This window comes from Plodia interpunctella, chromosome 21, assembly GCF_027563975.2.
Source record: "Plodia interpunctella isolate USDA-ARS_2022_Savannah chromosome 21, ilPloInte3.2, whole genome shotgun sequence".
Classification (NCBI taxonomy): domain Eukaryota; kingdom Metazoa; phylum Arthropoda; class Insecta; order Lepidoptera; family Pyralidae; genus Plodia; species Plodia interpunctella.
Window position 1 is genome coordinate 8,310,176 of NC_071314.1, and position 14,339 is coordinate 8,324,514.

At 63.1% G+C, this 14,339-nt stretch overlaps 3 protein-coding genes across 3 annotated transcripts; all 3 read left to right on the forward strand.

Moving 5' to 3' along the window:
* Positions 1–286: 286 nt before the first annotated feature.
* Positions 287–2,575, forward strand: LOC128679492 (uncharacterized). Its single transcript, XM_053761774.2, has one exon. It carries the CDS (start codon positions 287–289, stop codon positions 2,573–2,575), a length of 2,289 nt encoding a protein of 762 aa, XP_053617749.2.
* Positions 2,576–8,671: 6,096 nt separating this feature from the next.
* Positions 8,672–10,687, forward strand: LOC135309939 (uncharacterized). The gene has a single exon (XM_064436670.1). It carries the CDS (start codon positions 8,672–8,674, stop codon positions 10,685–10,687), a length of 2,016 nt encoding a protein of 671 aa, XP_064292740.1.
* LOC135309940 (uncharacterized) lies at positions 10,687–13,922 on the forward strand. Its single transcript, XM_064436671.1, has 2 exons — positions 10,687–11,112; positions 13,905–13,922. Exons 1-2 carry the CDS (start codon positions 10,687–10,689, stop codon positions 13,920–13,922), a joined length of 444 nt encoding a protein of 147 aa, XP_064292741.1.
* Positions 13,923–14,339: the final 417 nt, after the last annotated feature.

Sequence of the window (14,339 nt, forward strand, 5' to 3'; positions counted from 1 at the left end):
GGAGTCCCACACTCAGTGCGTAACAAGCATTCCCCTGGGTAAACAAAAAAAAAAAAAAAAAAGGTTAGGTTAGGTTAGGTTAGGTTAGGTTAGGTTAGGTTAGGTTAGGTTAGGTTAGGTTAGGTTAGGTTAGGTTAGGTTAGGTTAGGTTAGGTTGGGGGACACCCCACAGTGCTAGCGTCCTCGTCGCGTCCCCTGGGCAACGTCGCGTCCTGACCACCGTAACGGAGTGGCAGGCCGACGGCTAATTGGCACTGTGCAAGAAGGAGCAATCGTTGCGCTTAAAATGAACGGAACTCAATTGCGGGACGCCTCCGGGCGTTTCCTGAAAAAGGGCCCTTCTCAGGGCCACCCTAACGGCCCTTCTCAGGGCCACCCAAACGGCCCTTCTCAGGGCCAATCAAACGGCCCTTCTCAGGGCCAACTAAAGGGAAGGAGTGGAAAGCGTGGGGGGAAGAGTTTGGTGGGGGGAGAGAAAAGTTCGGGCGGGAAGGACGGAAGTGATAAGGAGCGGTCCAGGTCCGAACATGAAGGAAGTCGCGGTGGATCGGAAGGGGAAGGAACGGTCCAAGGAAGGCTGTGGAATCCGCTGGGAAGTGTGGGCTCCATCACCTCGCTGTCCGAATCGGTGCTGGGTACCAAGCGCCTCTACTCAGAGGTAGCGAGTGGGTCCGGATCCGGTTCGGACACGGAGGTTGAGTGGACACGGCCGGAAACATTGTCGAAGGCAAAAAGGGGGAAGGCTCGAGGTGCCTCGAATACGACGGGAGCCCGGGCTGAAACGCGAAGGAGCCGGGAGGAGGATGTGGAGGCCTCGTTCTCAGCCACTCTGGGGACTCGGGCCTTCCGGAGGGGAGAACACCCGAGTGGGGACGAAGGGTCGGATGTGGCCCCCATTGAGGTACGGGACTTCAGTGCCTTGGGTGCTGAGGGACTTATGGCCACCGCGGTGGAGAGGCTGGGAATTATAACCAGCCTCGTCAGAAAGACCACCTCCCTCAAAGGGGGCTACAGTGCAAAAATTTTGCGGGCCTCTACGGACATCAGGGATATTATGGACACCCTGGTGTCGCGTAGTGAGTCGGATGAGGTCCGACGTCTCAGAGCCGATAACGGTCGTCTCCAAAGAGAGGTGGCCAACATGAGGGCAGAGGTCGCTGCGCTCCGCAGTGGGTTTGAGGAGGCCCGCCGAGAGGCCAATCAGGCTGCGCGAGCTGCGGAACAGCGGTCAGGTGCACCTGCGGAGAAAGAGCTGATGGAGAGGCTGGAGGCTTCCATAGCGAAAATGATAGATGGCCGCCTAGCAGAGCTGAAGTTTTGCCTCCCTCGGATGACCACCCGCCCCCCACTGGCGGGTGATAGTTCGGAGGTGGCGAGGGCTACTAGAGCGGCCATTGCGGAGGCCTCCGGCTTAAGTCCGGCGCTGCCGACTGATCGGGCGGAAGTGGAAGGCTGTAGTGGGGAATTTATCGAGGAGGGGATGGAGCGGGGGCCGACGACCTCTGCAGCTCCGGACGGATTCCCGAAGCTTCCTGGAGTTGAGGATGGGCCGACGACCTCGGCAATTCTGGTCGACGGACCCCCGGAGCTCCCCTGGGTTGAGGTTGGGAGGAGGAGCAAAGGGAAGGGAAAGGGCAAAAAGTCCAAGCCCAAGCCCGAGGCGGTACCCAAGGGGGCCCCCTCAACCGTGCCCAAGCCTACGGTGGCGCCCAAGGGGGCGCCTACGTCTGTGCCCAAGGAGTCCCCCAAGGCGGCGCCAGTGAGGGCGGCGAAGAAACTGTCGACCCCTAGCTCCTCGGCTGTAATTCTTAAGTTACAGCCGGAGGCAGTGCAAAATGGGGCCACATACGGTTCCGCCCTCCTCAAGGCCGAGCAAGAGGTGAACCTGGAGGAGTTGGGCATTGGCTCGCTTCGGATTCGCCCGAGTGCGACTGGAGCGAGATTAATTGAGGTCCCCGGCTCCTCTAGCTCAGGCAAGGCGGACGCACTTGCCTCGGCCTTGAAGGTGGCCTTGGCTGGCGTCGCGGATGTCTCCAGACCTGTCAAAACTGCGGACTTCCGCATGACGGGTCTGAACGATGCGGCTACTGTGCAGCGAATAAAAGCTGCGGTTGCACAAGCTGGGAGCTGCACAGAGGATCACGTCTGGGTAGGCGAAATCCGCTCGGACTGGCGGGGCTCTGGCTCTGCCCTGATGCGCTGCCCGGTAACGGCAGCCAAAAAGCTGGTCGAGGCGGGTAGCCTCAGGGTGGGTTGGGGCCGCGTGCAGCTCCGACACTTGGAGGCGCGCCCCATGCACTGTTACAAGTGCATGGGGAAGGGGCACACTGCAGCGCTGTGTCCCTCGCAGACGGACCGCAGTCGGCTCTGCTACAGATGTGGGGAGGCGGGGCATTTGTCCTCTTCCTGCACCGCGGAGCCCCGCTGCGCAGTTTGCCGCGACGCTGGCAAGCCGGCGGACCATGTGATGGGGGGTAGGTCATGCAATCCCCCGTCAACCAGAGGGAAGGGATCGTCCCCTCCTCCGCGAGAGGATAGACAAGAGGCGGCGTCGGATGGCCAAATGGAGGAGTGATGGGGGTCGCCTTCCTCCAGGCCAACCTCAACCACTGTGCCAGGGCGCAGGATCTCTTCCTGCAATCCATGGCGGAGTGGGATGTGGATGTCGCGGTGGTCTCGGAGCCGTACGCGATTCCCGCCCTGTCCCACTGGACAGGTGATCTGGATGGCTCCGTGGCCATCGTGGCTAGGTCTGGTGCCGCCCCTCCCCTCGTGACTAAGAGGAGAGGAAATGGTTTTGTCGTGGCGGTTCGGGAAGAGTACGCCATAATTGGTGTCTACTTCTCTCCGAATCGGGATCTGCCGGACCTGGAGCAGTTTATGGACGCTCTGGGGCCGGAGGTAAGGCGGCTGGCGCCTCTAAAGGTCATTGTGGCTGGCGACTTCAACGCCAAATCAACGGCGTGGGGGAACCCAGCCACGGAACCTAAGGGGCGAAAGGTTGAAGAGTGGGCGCTGGCTGCGGGGCTGACTCTGCTAAATAGGGGGTCGGCCTACACATGCGTGCGGCGGACGGGCGGCTCGATGGTGGACTTGACGTTCGCTACCCCTGCCGCCGCACGCACAGTGATGGATTGGAGGGTCGAAGTGGGAGTGGAGACACTCTCGGATCACTGGTATATTCGGTTCGAGGTGTCTGCCACTCCCCAAAGTCAGGCGGTGTCATCGCCCCGGGTGCGCAGCCGGTTCCCGCGTTGGGCCCTCACACGACTCGACCGGGAGTTGGCGGAAGAGGCGGCCATCGTCGGCCGATGGAGTCTTCCGCCTTTAGCTAGAATGGGGGTGGACGAAGCGGCTAGCCGTCTCGGCGCCACTTTCACAGCGGTGTGCCGAGCGGCCATGCCTAGCGTAGGACGAGCGCCCCCTAGGCGGGCGATCTATTGGTGGTCGGCGGAGATTGCCGCCCTCCGCACTGCCTGCAATGCGGCCCGAAGGGCCTATAGTCGAAACAGGCGACGCAACACCCGGGACGAGGAGAGGGATGGTCGGCTGTATGCAGTATATGTCGACAAACGGAAGGAGCTGCAGCTGGCCATCAGTCGGGCCAAGGAGGAAGCCTTCGAGGAGCTGGTGGAGGGCATAGAAAGAGATCCGTGGGGCCGGCCGTACAAATGGGCGCGTGACAAATTGCGTCCACAGGCAGCCCCATTAACGGAGACCCTCCAACCGGCCCTGCTGGGAGATATTGTCGGGGACCTGTTCCCCGGCAGTCCGCGGGGGTTTTCTCCTCCAAGGATGGCCCGACAGCCGCCTGACGAAGTGGAGGAAGGTGAGGTGGAGGCTAATCCGCCTTCCGTCACCGATGCCGAAATGGGGGTGGTGCTCGACCGCCTCCGAACAAGGAAGAGGGCACCGGGTCCAGACGGGGTGCACGGGAGAGTGCTTGCGCTAATTCTCGTGCATCTCGAGGAGGAGTTTCGGGGACTGCTCGACCGCTGCCTGCGGGAGGGGCAGTTCCCGTTACCATGGAAAGAGGGCCGACTCTGCCTTATTCCGAAGGGGAGCCGGCCCCTGGACTCGGCTTCGGCAGTGCGACCTCTAGTCTTGCTGAGCGAGGCTGGGAAGGCCCTGGAGAGTGTTGTGGCTTCTCGCCTCGTTCAGCATGTGGAGGACGGCCCGGGACCGCGTCTATCTGACATGCAGTATGGATTCCGGGCCAAGAGGTCCACCATCGATGCCCTCAGACGTCTACGGTCGGTGACGGAGGAGGCGGATCGAGAAGGCGATGTGACCCTGGCGACGTCTTTAGACGTCGCCAACGCCTTCAACAGCATCCCGCACAGTGTAATACGGGAGGCACTCCGGTACTTTGGGGTGCCCTCGTATCTGCGGCGGCTGTTGGGGGTGTACCTGGAGGATCGTGTTGTCCTGTACGAGGACGGGGGGGGTCGTATGGTTCGGCGGAGCGTCGGATGCGGTGTGCCACAGGGGTCGATTCTCGGCCCTATCCTGTGGGACATCGCCTACGACTGGGTCTTGCGGTGCCGGCTTCCCCCCGGGACGGGTGTCATCTGCTACGCGGATGACACTCTCTTCACGTCTCGGGGTGCGAATTTCGGCGAGGCGGCGCGGTTGGCTGAAATGGGCCTTGCCCTTTTGGTCGGCCGCATAGAGAGGCTAGGGCTTCGGGTCCGTCTGGATAAGACCGAAGTCCTCCTCTTCCGCGGGGCCCGGACGCGGGGACCTCCCCCAGGGGCGCGCCTCCAGGTGGGTCATGAGGAGTTGAGGGTGAGTACTCAGATGAAATATCTGGGTCTCATCCTTGACGGAAGATGGTCCTTCGGCCCCCACTTTCGCGAGCTGGGGCCGAGGATAGTCAGGGCGGCTGCGTCACTGGGCCGACTCCTTCCAAATCTGGGTGGACCCAGTGACGCCGTGAGGAGGCTGTACTCTGGCGTGTGTCGGAGTATGGCGATGTACGGGGCCCCCATTTGGGTGGACGCCCTTGACGCGACGAATAAACGCCTTCTGCGGCAGGCGCAGAAGGTGATCGCGCTAAGGGTGATACGGGGGTACCGTACAGTGGCGTTCTCTGCGGCCACAGCCCTTGCGGGCGACCCGCCATGGGAGTTAGTGGCGGAGGTGCTCGCCGAGGTGTACCACTTTGTGGCAAACAGGAGGGAGATCGGCGAGCACCCCACGGTGGAGGTCATCCGGCGGGTTCGATTGCGAGGGCAAGAGGAACTCATGCGGAGGTGGGAGGCGGACCTGGCGCGGGCAGAGTATGGTGTACGCACAGTAGGGGCCCTCCGTCAGGTCCTGGAGAGGTGGATGCTGAGAAGACGCAAGCCTCTCACCTTCCGCGTGACGCAGATACTCACCGGGCACGGCTGCTTCGGTGTGTATCTGCACCGCGTGGCCCAGAGGGAGTCTGAGCCTGTATGCCATGATTGTGGCGAGGCTGAGGACACTGCTCAACATGTCCTAGAGCAGTGTTCCAGATGGAGTCGGCAGCGCCACGATCTGGTGGCAGCGCTTGGTGGAGCGGACCTGTCGCTCCCGAGTGTCGTCAATGCGATGCTCGGGAGTGACGGAGCCTGGGCGGCAGTGGCCTCCTTCTGTGAGACTGTTATGTCACAGAGGGAGGCCGAGGAAAGGAACCGCGAGGACCACCCCCTCGCGGAGCCGATCCGCAGAAGGCGGACGGGGGTGCGACGCAGGCGCTACCTTGCGCGCTTGCAAGCGCCTCCGTAATCGGTGGGACTAAAGTCCCACCCGTCGGCAGGGGTCCACCAGGTGTCGGTGGGCCCCTGAGAATGGTGAGTCCGGTCTCTGGCGAAAGAGACCGGCCAGTCGCTGAGGCGTCTTGTGTTAGATAGATCCGAGGCGCCTCCCTGTAAAGCGGCCGATGGCACCCGCAGGGGTTTAGTGGGTAGTCTGGGCTGGATAGCGGCCCAGGAGTCCCACACTCAGTGCGTAAATGCATTCCCCTGCGAAAACAAAAAAAAAAAAAAAAAAAAAAAAAAAAAAAAAGGTTAGGTTAGGTTAGGTTAGGTTAGGTTAGGTTAGGTTAGGTTTCTCCTCCGAGGATGGCCCGACAGCCGCCTGACGCGGAGGGAGAAGAGGTGGAGGCGGATCCGCCTCCCGTCACCGACGTCGAAATGGAGGTGGTCCTCGACCGCCTCCAGACAAGGAAGAGGGCACCGGGTCCAGACGGGGTGCACGGGAAAGTGCTTGCGCTGATTCTCGTGCACCTCGGGGAGGAGTTTCGGGGGCTGCTCAACCGCTGTCTGCGAGAGGGGCAGTTCCCGAAATTATGGAAGGAGGGCCGGCTCTGCCTTATTCCGAAGGGGAGCCGGCCCTTGGACTCGGCTTCGGCGGTGCGACCTCTGGTCCTGCTGAGCGAGGCTGGGAAGGCCCTAGAGAGTGTTGTGGCCTCTCGCCTCGTTCGGCATGTGGAGGAAGGCCCGGGACCGCGTCTCTCTGACGTGCAGTACGGATTCCGGGCCAAGAGGTCCACCATCGACGCCCTCAGGCGTCTGCGGTCGGTGACGGAGGAGGCGGACAGAGAAGGCGAGGTGACCCTGGCGACGTCGTTAGACATCGCCAACGCCTTCAACAGTATCCCGCACTGTGTAATACGGGAGGCGCTCCGGTACTTCGGAGTGCCCTCGTACCTGCGGGGGCTGTTGGGGGCGTACCTGGAGGAGCGGGTCGTCCTGTACGAGGACAGGGGAGGTCAAATGGTCCGGCGTCGGGTGCGGTGTCCCGCAGGGGTCGATTCTCGGCCCTATCCTGTGGGACATCGCATACGATTGGGTCCTGCGGTGCCGGCTTCCCCCCGGGACGGGTGTCATCTGCTATGCGGATGACACTCTCTTCACGTCCCGGGGTGCGAATTTCGGTGAGGCGGCGCGGCTGGCCGAAACGGGCCTCGCCCTTTTGGTCGGCCGCATAGAGAGGCTGGGGCTTCGGGTCCGACTGGATAAGACCGAAGTCCTCCTCTTCCGCGGGGCCCGGACGCGAGGACCTCCCCCAGGGGCGCGCCTCCAGGTGGGTCATGAGGAGTTGAGGGTGAGTGCCCAGATGAAATACCTGGGCCTCATCCTCGACGGGAGATGGTCCTTTGTCCCCCACTTCCGAGAGCTGGGGCAAAGGATCATCAGGACGGCTGCGTCGCTGGGCCGACTCCTGCCCAATCTGGGTGGGCCCAGCGACGCTGTACGGAAGCTGTACTCCGGCGTGTGCCGGAGTATGGCGATGTACGGCGCCCCCGTTTGGGTGGACGCCCTTGCCGCGGAGAATAAGCGCCTTCTCCGGCAGGCGCAGAAGGTGATCGCGGTAAGGGCGATACGGGGGTACCGTACAGTGGCGTTCTCTGCGGCCACAGCCCTCGCGGGCGACCCGCCGTGGGAGTTGGTGGCGGAGGTGCTCGCCGAGGTTTACCACTTTGTGGCGAACAGGAGGGAAATCGGCGAGCACCCCTCGCCTGAGATGGTCCGGCGGGTCCGCTTGCGAGGGCAAGCGGAACTCATGCGGAGGTGGGAGGCAGACCTGGCGCGGGCAACGTACGGTGTACGCACAGTGGAGGCCCTGCGCCAGGTCCTGGAGAGATGGATGTTGAGGCGGCGCAAGCCTCTCACCTTCCGCATGACGCAGGTGCTCACCGGGCATGGCTGCTTCGGTGAGTACCTGCACCGCGTGGCCCAGCGGGAGACCGAGCCGGTCTGCCACGATTGTGGCGAGGCTCGGGACACTGCTCAACATGTTCTAGAGCAGTGTCCCAGGTGGAGTCGGCAGCGCCACGATCTGGTGGCAGTGCTCGGTGGAGTGGATCTGTCGCTCCCGAGTGTCGTCAATGCGATGCTCGGGAGTGACGGAGCCTGGGCGGCAGTGGCCTCCTTCTGTGAGACTGTTATGTCACAGAGGGAGGCCGAGGAAAGGAACCGCGAGGACCACCCCCTCGCGGAGCCGATCCGCAGAAGGCGGACGGGGGTGCGACGCAGGCGCTACCTTGCGCGCTTGCAAGCGCCTCCGTAATCGGTGGGACTAAAGTCCCACCCGTCGGCAGGGGTCCACCAGGTGTCGGTGGGCCCCTGAGAATGGTGAGTCCGGTCTCTGGCGAAAGAGACCGGCCAGTCGCTGAGGCGTCTTGTGCTAGATAGATCCGAGGCGCCTCCCTGTAAAGCGGCCGATGGCACCCGCAGGGGTTTAGTGGGTAGTCTGGGCTGGATAGCGGCCCAGGAGTCCCACACTCAGTGCGTAAATGCATTCCCCTGCGAAAACAAAAAAAAAAAAAAAAAAAAAAAAAGGTTAGGTTAGGTTAGGTTAGGTTAGGTTAGGTTAGGTTAGGTTAGGTTAGGTTAGGTTAGGTTGGGGAACCACCCCACAGTGCTTGCGTCCACGTCGCGTTCCCCGGGCAACGTCGCGTCCTAACCACCGTAACGGAGTGGTTAGGCCGACGGCTAAAGTGCACTGTGCAGAAGGAGCAATTTGCGAACTGTGAAGAATGTCGTATAATGACCAAATAATGAGGGACGCCCGCGGGCGTTTCCTGAAAAAAGGCCCTTCTCAGGGCCACCCAAAAGGCCCTTCTCAGGGCCACCCAAAAGGCCCTTCTCAGGGCCACCCAAAAGGCCCTTCTCAGGGCCAAACAAAGGGAAGGGGGGAAATGGAATGTTCAGGGTCTGAACATTCCGCTGGGGAGGAAACCGACGGGAGTGGCCTCGCTGTGGGCCAAAAGAGGATGGGGAGCCTGATGGGAAGTGCGGGCTCCATCACCTCGTTGTCGGAGTCGGTGCTGGGCAACAAGCGCCTCTATTCTGAGGTGGCGACTGGTTCCGGCACCGACACTGAGGTCGGTGTGCCACGGGCACAGTCAGTGGCGAAGAGGGGCAAGGCCCGGGGTGCCTCGCACCTGACGAGGGCCCGGGCTGAGGCGAGGAGGAGTCAAGAGGAGGATGCCGAGGCTTCCTTCTCGGCCTCTCTAGGGGCTCGGGCCTTCCGGAGGGGAGGACCCCCGAGTGGTGGGGACGATGATGTGGTGGTGGCCCCCATTGATGCGCGGGACTTTGGGGCCATGGGTGCTGATGGACTCATGGCCACTGCGGTGGAGAGGCTGGGTATAATAACCAGCCTCGTCGGAAAGACTGCCGCCCTCAAGGGGGGCTTCAACTCTAAAATTATGCGGGCCTCCTCGGATATCAGGGATATCGTGGACACCCTGGTGGCGCGCAGCGAGTCGGACGAAGTTCGACGCCTTAAGGCCGATAATGGTCGCCTCCAAAGGGAGGTGGCCATTATGAAGGCTGAGGTCGCTGCGCTCCGCCGGGGGTTCGAGGAGGCTCGCCGTGAGGCTGCTCAGGCTGCGCGGACGGTGCAGCGGCAGGCTGCTCCAGTGGAGGATGAGCTGGAGCAGAGGATGGCCAGATTGATTGATGGCCGTCTGGCAGCGCTAGGACTGGCTGGGTGTCCTCGGAGTGCCACTCGTCCACCTCTGGCAGGTGACAACTCCGAGGTGGCGAGGGCTGCAAGGACGGCCATTGATCGGGCCTCCGGTCTGGGTCCGGCGCCGCGGCTTGAGCAGCCGGTGGTGGAGTTGGAGGTTCGGGCCCCTGCACGCCCGGCCTCTGAGAGGCGGGGTTGTAAGGGGGTAGGTGCTGGGGGAGTGACAGAGTGGGGGCCCTTCGGGCCGTCGACCTCAACAGCTGTGGTCGACGAATGCCCGGAGCTCCCCTGGGTCGAAGTCCGGGGGAGGAGGGGGAAGGGGAAGGGCGTGGGAAAGAAGTCCCAGCCCAAACCTGCGGAGCGACCGGCGGCGGCCCCAACAAAGGCCACTGCAACGGCGCCCAAGGCACCCCCCAGGGCGGCGCCAGCGAGGGCGGCCAAGCTGTCGGCCCCTAGCTCCTCGGCTGTAATTCTCAAGTTACAGCCGGAGGCAGCGCAAAAAGGGGCCACATACAGCTCCGCCCTCCTTAAGGCCGAGCAGGCGGTGAGCCTGGAGGGGCTAGGAATCGGCTCGCTTCGGATTCGCCCGAGTGCGACCGGAGCGAGGCTAATCGAGGTCTCTGGCCCCTCCAACTCAGACAAGGCAGATGCGCTTGCATCGGCCTTGAAGGCGGCCCTTTCCGGCGTCGCGGACGTTTCCAGGCCCGTCAAAACCGCGGACTTCCGCGTGACGGGCCTGAATGATGCGGCAACGGCGCAGCGGATAAAGGCTGCGGTCGCGCAAGCCGGGAGCTGCACGGAGGACCAGGTCTGGGTGGGTGAAATCCGCTCAGACTGGCGGGGCTCTGGCTCTGCCCTGATGCGCTGCCCGGTCACGACGGCTAAAAAGCTGATCGAGGCGGGCAGCCTCACGGTAGGCTGGAGTCGAGTGCAGCTCCGGCACCTGGAGGCGCGCCCCATGCACTGCTACAAGTGCATGGGGAAGGGGCACACCGCATCGCTGTGCCCCTCGCAGACGGACCGCAGCCGGCTCTGCTATAGGTGCGGGGAGGCAGGGCATTTGTCCGCCTCCTGCACAGCGGAGCCCCGCTGCGCGGTATGCCGCGACGCCGGCAAGCCGGCGGGCCACGTGATGGGGGGTAGGGCCTGCAACCCACCCCCGATCCGAGGGAAAGGGCCGTCCCCTCCTCCGCGCGAGGGAAGGCAAGGGGAGGCGCCAGTCGGCCAAATGGAGGAGTGATGGGGGTCACCTTCCTCCAGGCCAACCTCAACCACTCCGCTAGGGCGCAGGATCTCCTCCTGCAATCCATGGCGGAGTGGGATTTGGATGTCGCGGTGGTCGCGGAGCCGTACGCGGTTCCCTCCCTGCCCCACTGGGCGGGGGATCTGGATGACCTCGTGGCCATCGTGGCTAGGCCTGGTGCCGCCCCTCCCCTCGCGATTAAGAAGAGAGGGAACGGCTTTGTGGTGGCGGTTCGGGGAGAGTACGCCATAATTGGTGTTTACTTCTCCCCGAACCGGGATTTGCCGGCCCTGGAGCGGTTCTTGGATGCCCTGGGGCCGGAGATAAGGCGGTTAGCGCCCCTAAAGGTCTTCGTGGCCGGTGACTTCAACGCCAAATCAACGGCGTGGGGGAACCCGGCCACGGAGCCCAAGGGGCGAAAGGTGGAAGAGTGGGCGCTGGCCGCCGGGCTGTCTCTCCTAAACAGGGGGACAGCCCACACGTGCGTGCGACGGACGGGCGGATCGGTGGTGGACCTGACGTTCGCCACCCCCTCCGCCGCGCGCTCCGTGTCGGACTGGAGGGTGGAAGGGGGGGTGGAGACACTCTCGGACCACTTGTATATTCGGTTCGAGGTGTCGGCCGCCCCCCAATGTCAGGCGGCATCATCGTCCCGGGTGCGCAGCCGGTTCCCGCGTTGGGCCCTTACGCGGCTTGACCGGGAGCTGGCGGAAGAGGCGGCCATCGTCGGCCGCTGGAGCCTCCCGCCTCTAGACGGAATGGGGGTGGACGACGCGGCTGACCGTCTCGGCGACGCTTTCACAGCGGTGTGCCGGGCGGCCATGCCAAGCGTAGGTCGAGCCCCCCCTAGGCGGGCGGTCTATTGGTGGTCGGCGGAGATTGCCGCCCTTCGCGTCGCCTGCAACGCGGCCCGAAGGGCCTATAGTCGAAGCAGGCGGCGCAGTCCCCGGGACGAGGAGAGGGATGGTCAGCTGTATGCGGTGTATGTGGAAAACCGTAAGGAGCTGCAGCTGGCCATCGGTCGGGCCAAGGAGGAAGCCTTCGAGGAGCTGGTGGAGGGTATCGAAAGAGACCCATGGGGCCGGCCGTATAAGTGGGCGCGAGACAAATTGCGCCCACAGGCGACCCCGCTAACGGAGACCCTTCAGCCAGCTCTGCTGGGGGAGATTGTCGGGGATCTATTCCCCGGCAATCCGCGAGGGTTTTCTCCTCCGAGGATGGCCCGACAGCCGCCTGACGCGGAGGGAGAAGAGGTGGAGGCGGATCCGCCTCCCGTCACCGACGTCGAAATGGAGGTGGTCCTCGACCGCCTCCAGACAAGGAAGAGGTCACCGGGTCCAGACGGGGTGCACGGGAAAGTGCTTGCGCTGATTCTCGTGCACCTCGGGGAGGAGTTTCGGGGGCTGCTCAACCGCTGTCTGCGAGAGGGGCAGTTCCCGAAATTATGGAAGGAGGGCCGGCTCTGCCTTATTCCGAAGGGGAGCCGGCCCTTGGACTCGGCTTCGGCGGTGCGACCTCTGGTCCTGCTGAGCGAGGCTGGGAAGGCCCTAGAGAGCGTTGTGGCCTCTCGCCTCGTTCGGCATGTGGAGGAAGGCCCGGGACCGCGTCTCTCTGACGTGCAGTACGGATTCCGGGCCAAGAGGTCCACCATCGACGCCCTCAGGCGTCTGCGGTCGGTGACGGAGGAGGCGGATCGAGAAGGCGAGGTGACCCTGGCGACGTCGTTAGACATCGCCAACGCCTTCAACAGTATCCCGCACTGTGTAATACGGGAGGCGCTCCGGTACTTCGGAGTGCCCTCGTACCTGCGGGGGCTGTTGGGGGCGTACCTGGAGGAGCGGGTCGTCCTGTACGAGGACAGGGGAGGTCAAATGGTCCGGCGGGGCGTCGGGTGCGGTGTCCCGCAGGGGTCGATTCTCGGCCCTATCCTGTGGGACATCGCATACGATTGGGTCCTGCGGTGCCGGCTTCCCCCCGGGACGGGTGTCATCTGCTATGCGGATGACACTCTCTTCACGTCCCGGGGTGCGAATTTCGGTGAGGCGGCGCGGCTGGCCGAAACGGGCCTCGCCCTTTTGGTCGGCCGCATAGAGAGGCTGGGGCTTCGGGTCCGACTGGATAAGACCGAAGTCCTCCTCTTCCGCGGGGCCCGGACGCGAGGACCTCCCCCAGGGGCGCGCCTCCAGGTGGGTCATGAGGAGTTGAGGGTGAGTGCCCAGATGAAATACCTGGGCCTCATCCTCGACGGGAGATGGTCCTTTGTCCCCCACTTCCGAGAGCTGGGGCAAAGGATCATCAGGACGGCTGCGTCGCTGGGCCGACTCCTGCCCAATCTGGGTGGGCCCAGCGACGCTGTACGGAAGCTGTACTCCGGCGTGTGCCGGAGTATGGCGATGTACGGCGCCCCCGTTTGGGTGGACGCCCTTGCCGCGGAGAATAAGCGCCTTCTCCGGCAGGCACAGAAGGTGATCGCGGTAAGGGCGATACGGGGGTACCGTACAGTGGCGTTCTCTGCGGCCACAGCCCTCGCGGGCGACCCGCCATGGGAGTTGGTGGCGGAGGTGCTCGCCGAGGTTTACCACTTTGTGGCGAACAGGAGGGAAATCGGCGAGCACCCCTCGCCTGAGATGGTCCGGCGGGTCCGCTTGCGAGGGCAAGCGGAACTCATGCGGAGGTGGGAGGCAGACCTGGCGCGGGCAACGTACGGTGTACGCACAGTGGAGGCCCTGCGCCAGGTCCTGGAGAGATGGATGTTGAGGCGGCGCAAGCCTCTCACCTTCCGCATGACGCAGGTGCTCACCGGGCATGGCTGCTTCGGTGAGTACTTGCACCGCGTGGCCCAGCGGGAGACCGAGCCGGTCTGCCACGATTGTGGCGAGGCTCGGGACACTGCTCAACATGTTCTAGAGCAGTGTCCCAGGTGGAGTCGGCAGCGCCACGATCTGGTGGCAGTGCTCGGTGGAGTGGATCTGTCGCTCCCGAGTGTCGTCAATGCGATGCTCGGGAGTGACGGAGCCTGGGCGGCAGTGGCCTCCTTCTGTGAGACTGTTATGTCACAGAGGGAGGCCGAGGAAAGGAACCGCGAGGACCACCCCCTCGCGGAGCCGATCCGCAGAAGGCGGACGGGGGTGCGACGCAGGCGCTACCTTGCGCGCCTGCAGGCGCCCTCCTAAATCGATGGGACTAGTCCCACCCGACGGCAGGGGTCCACCAGGTGTCGGTGGGCCCCTGAGAATGGTGAGTCCGGTCTCTGGCGAAAGAGACCGGCCAGTCGCTGAGGCGTCTTGTGTTAGATAGATCCGAGGCGCCTCCCTGTAAAGCGGCCGATGGCACCCGCAGGGGTTTAGTGGGTAGTCTGGGCTGGATAGCGGCCCAGGAGTCCCACACTCAGTGCGTAAATGCATTCCCCTGCGAAAACAAAAAAAAAAAAAAAAAAAAAAAAAAAAAAAAAAAAAAAAAAAAAAAAAAAAAAAAAAAAAAAAAAAAAAAGGTTAGGTTAGGTTAGGTTAGGTTAGGTTAGGTTAGGTTAGGTTAGGTTAGGTTAGGTTAGGTTAGGTTAGGTTAGGTTAGGTTAGGTTAGGTTAGGTTAGGTTAGGTTAGGTTAGGTTAGGTTAGGTTAGGTTAGGTTAGGTTAGGTTAGGTTAGGTTA

Excerpts from the sequence above, each read along its gene's own strand:
- LOC128679492 (XM_053761774.2), top strand. The coding sequence starts at position 287 with ATGAACGGAACTCAATTGCGGGACGCCTCCGGGCGTTTCCTGAAAAAG.
- LOC135309939 (XM_064436670.1), top strand. The coding sequence starts at position 8,672 with ATGGAATGTTCAGGGTCTGAACATTCCGCTGGGGAGGAAACCGACGGG.
- LOC135309940 (XM_064436671.1), top strand. The coding sequence starts at position 10,687 with ATGGGGGTCACCTTCCTCCAGGCCAACCTCAACCACTCCGCTAGGGCG.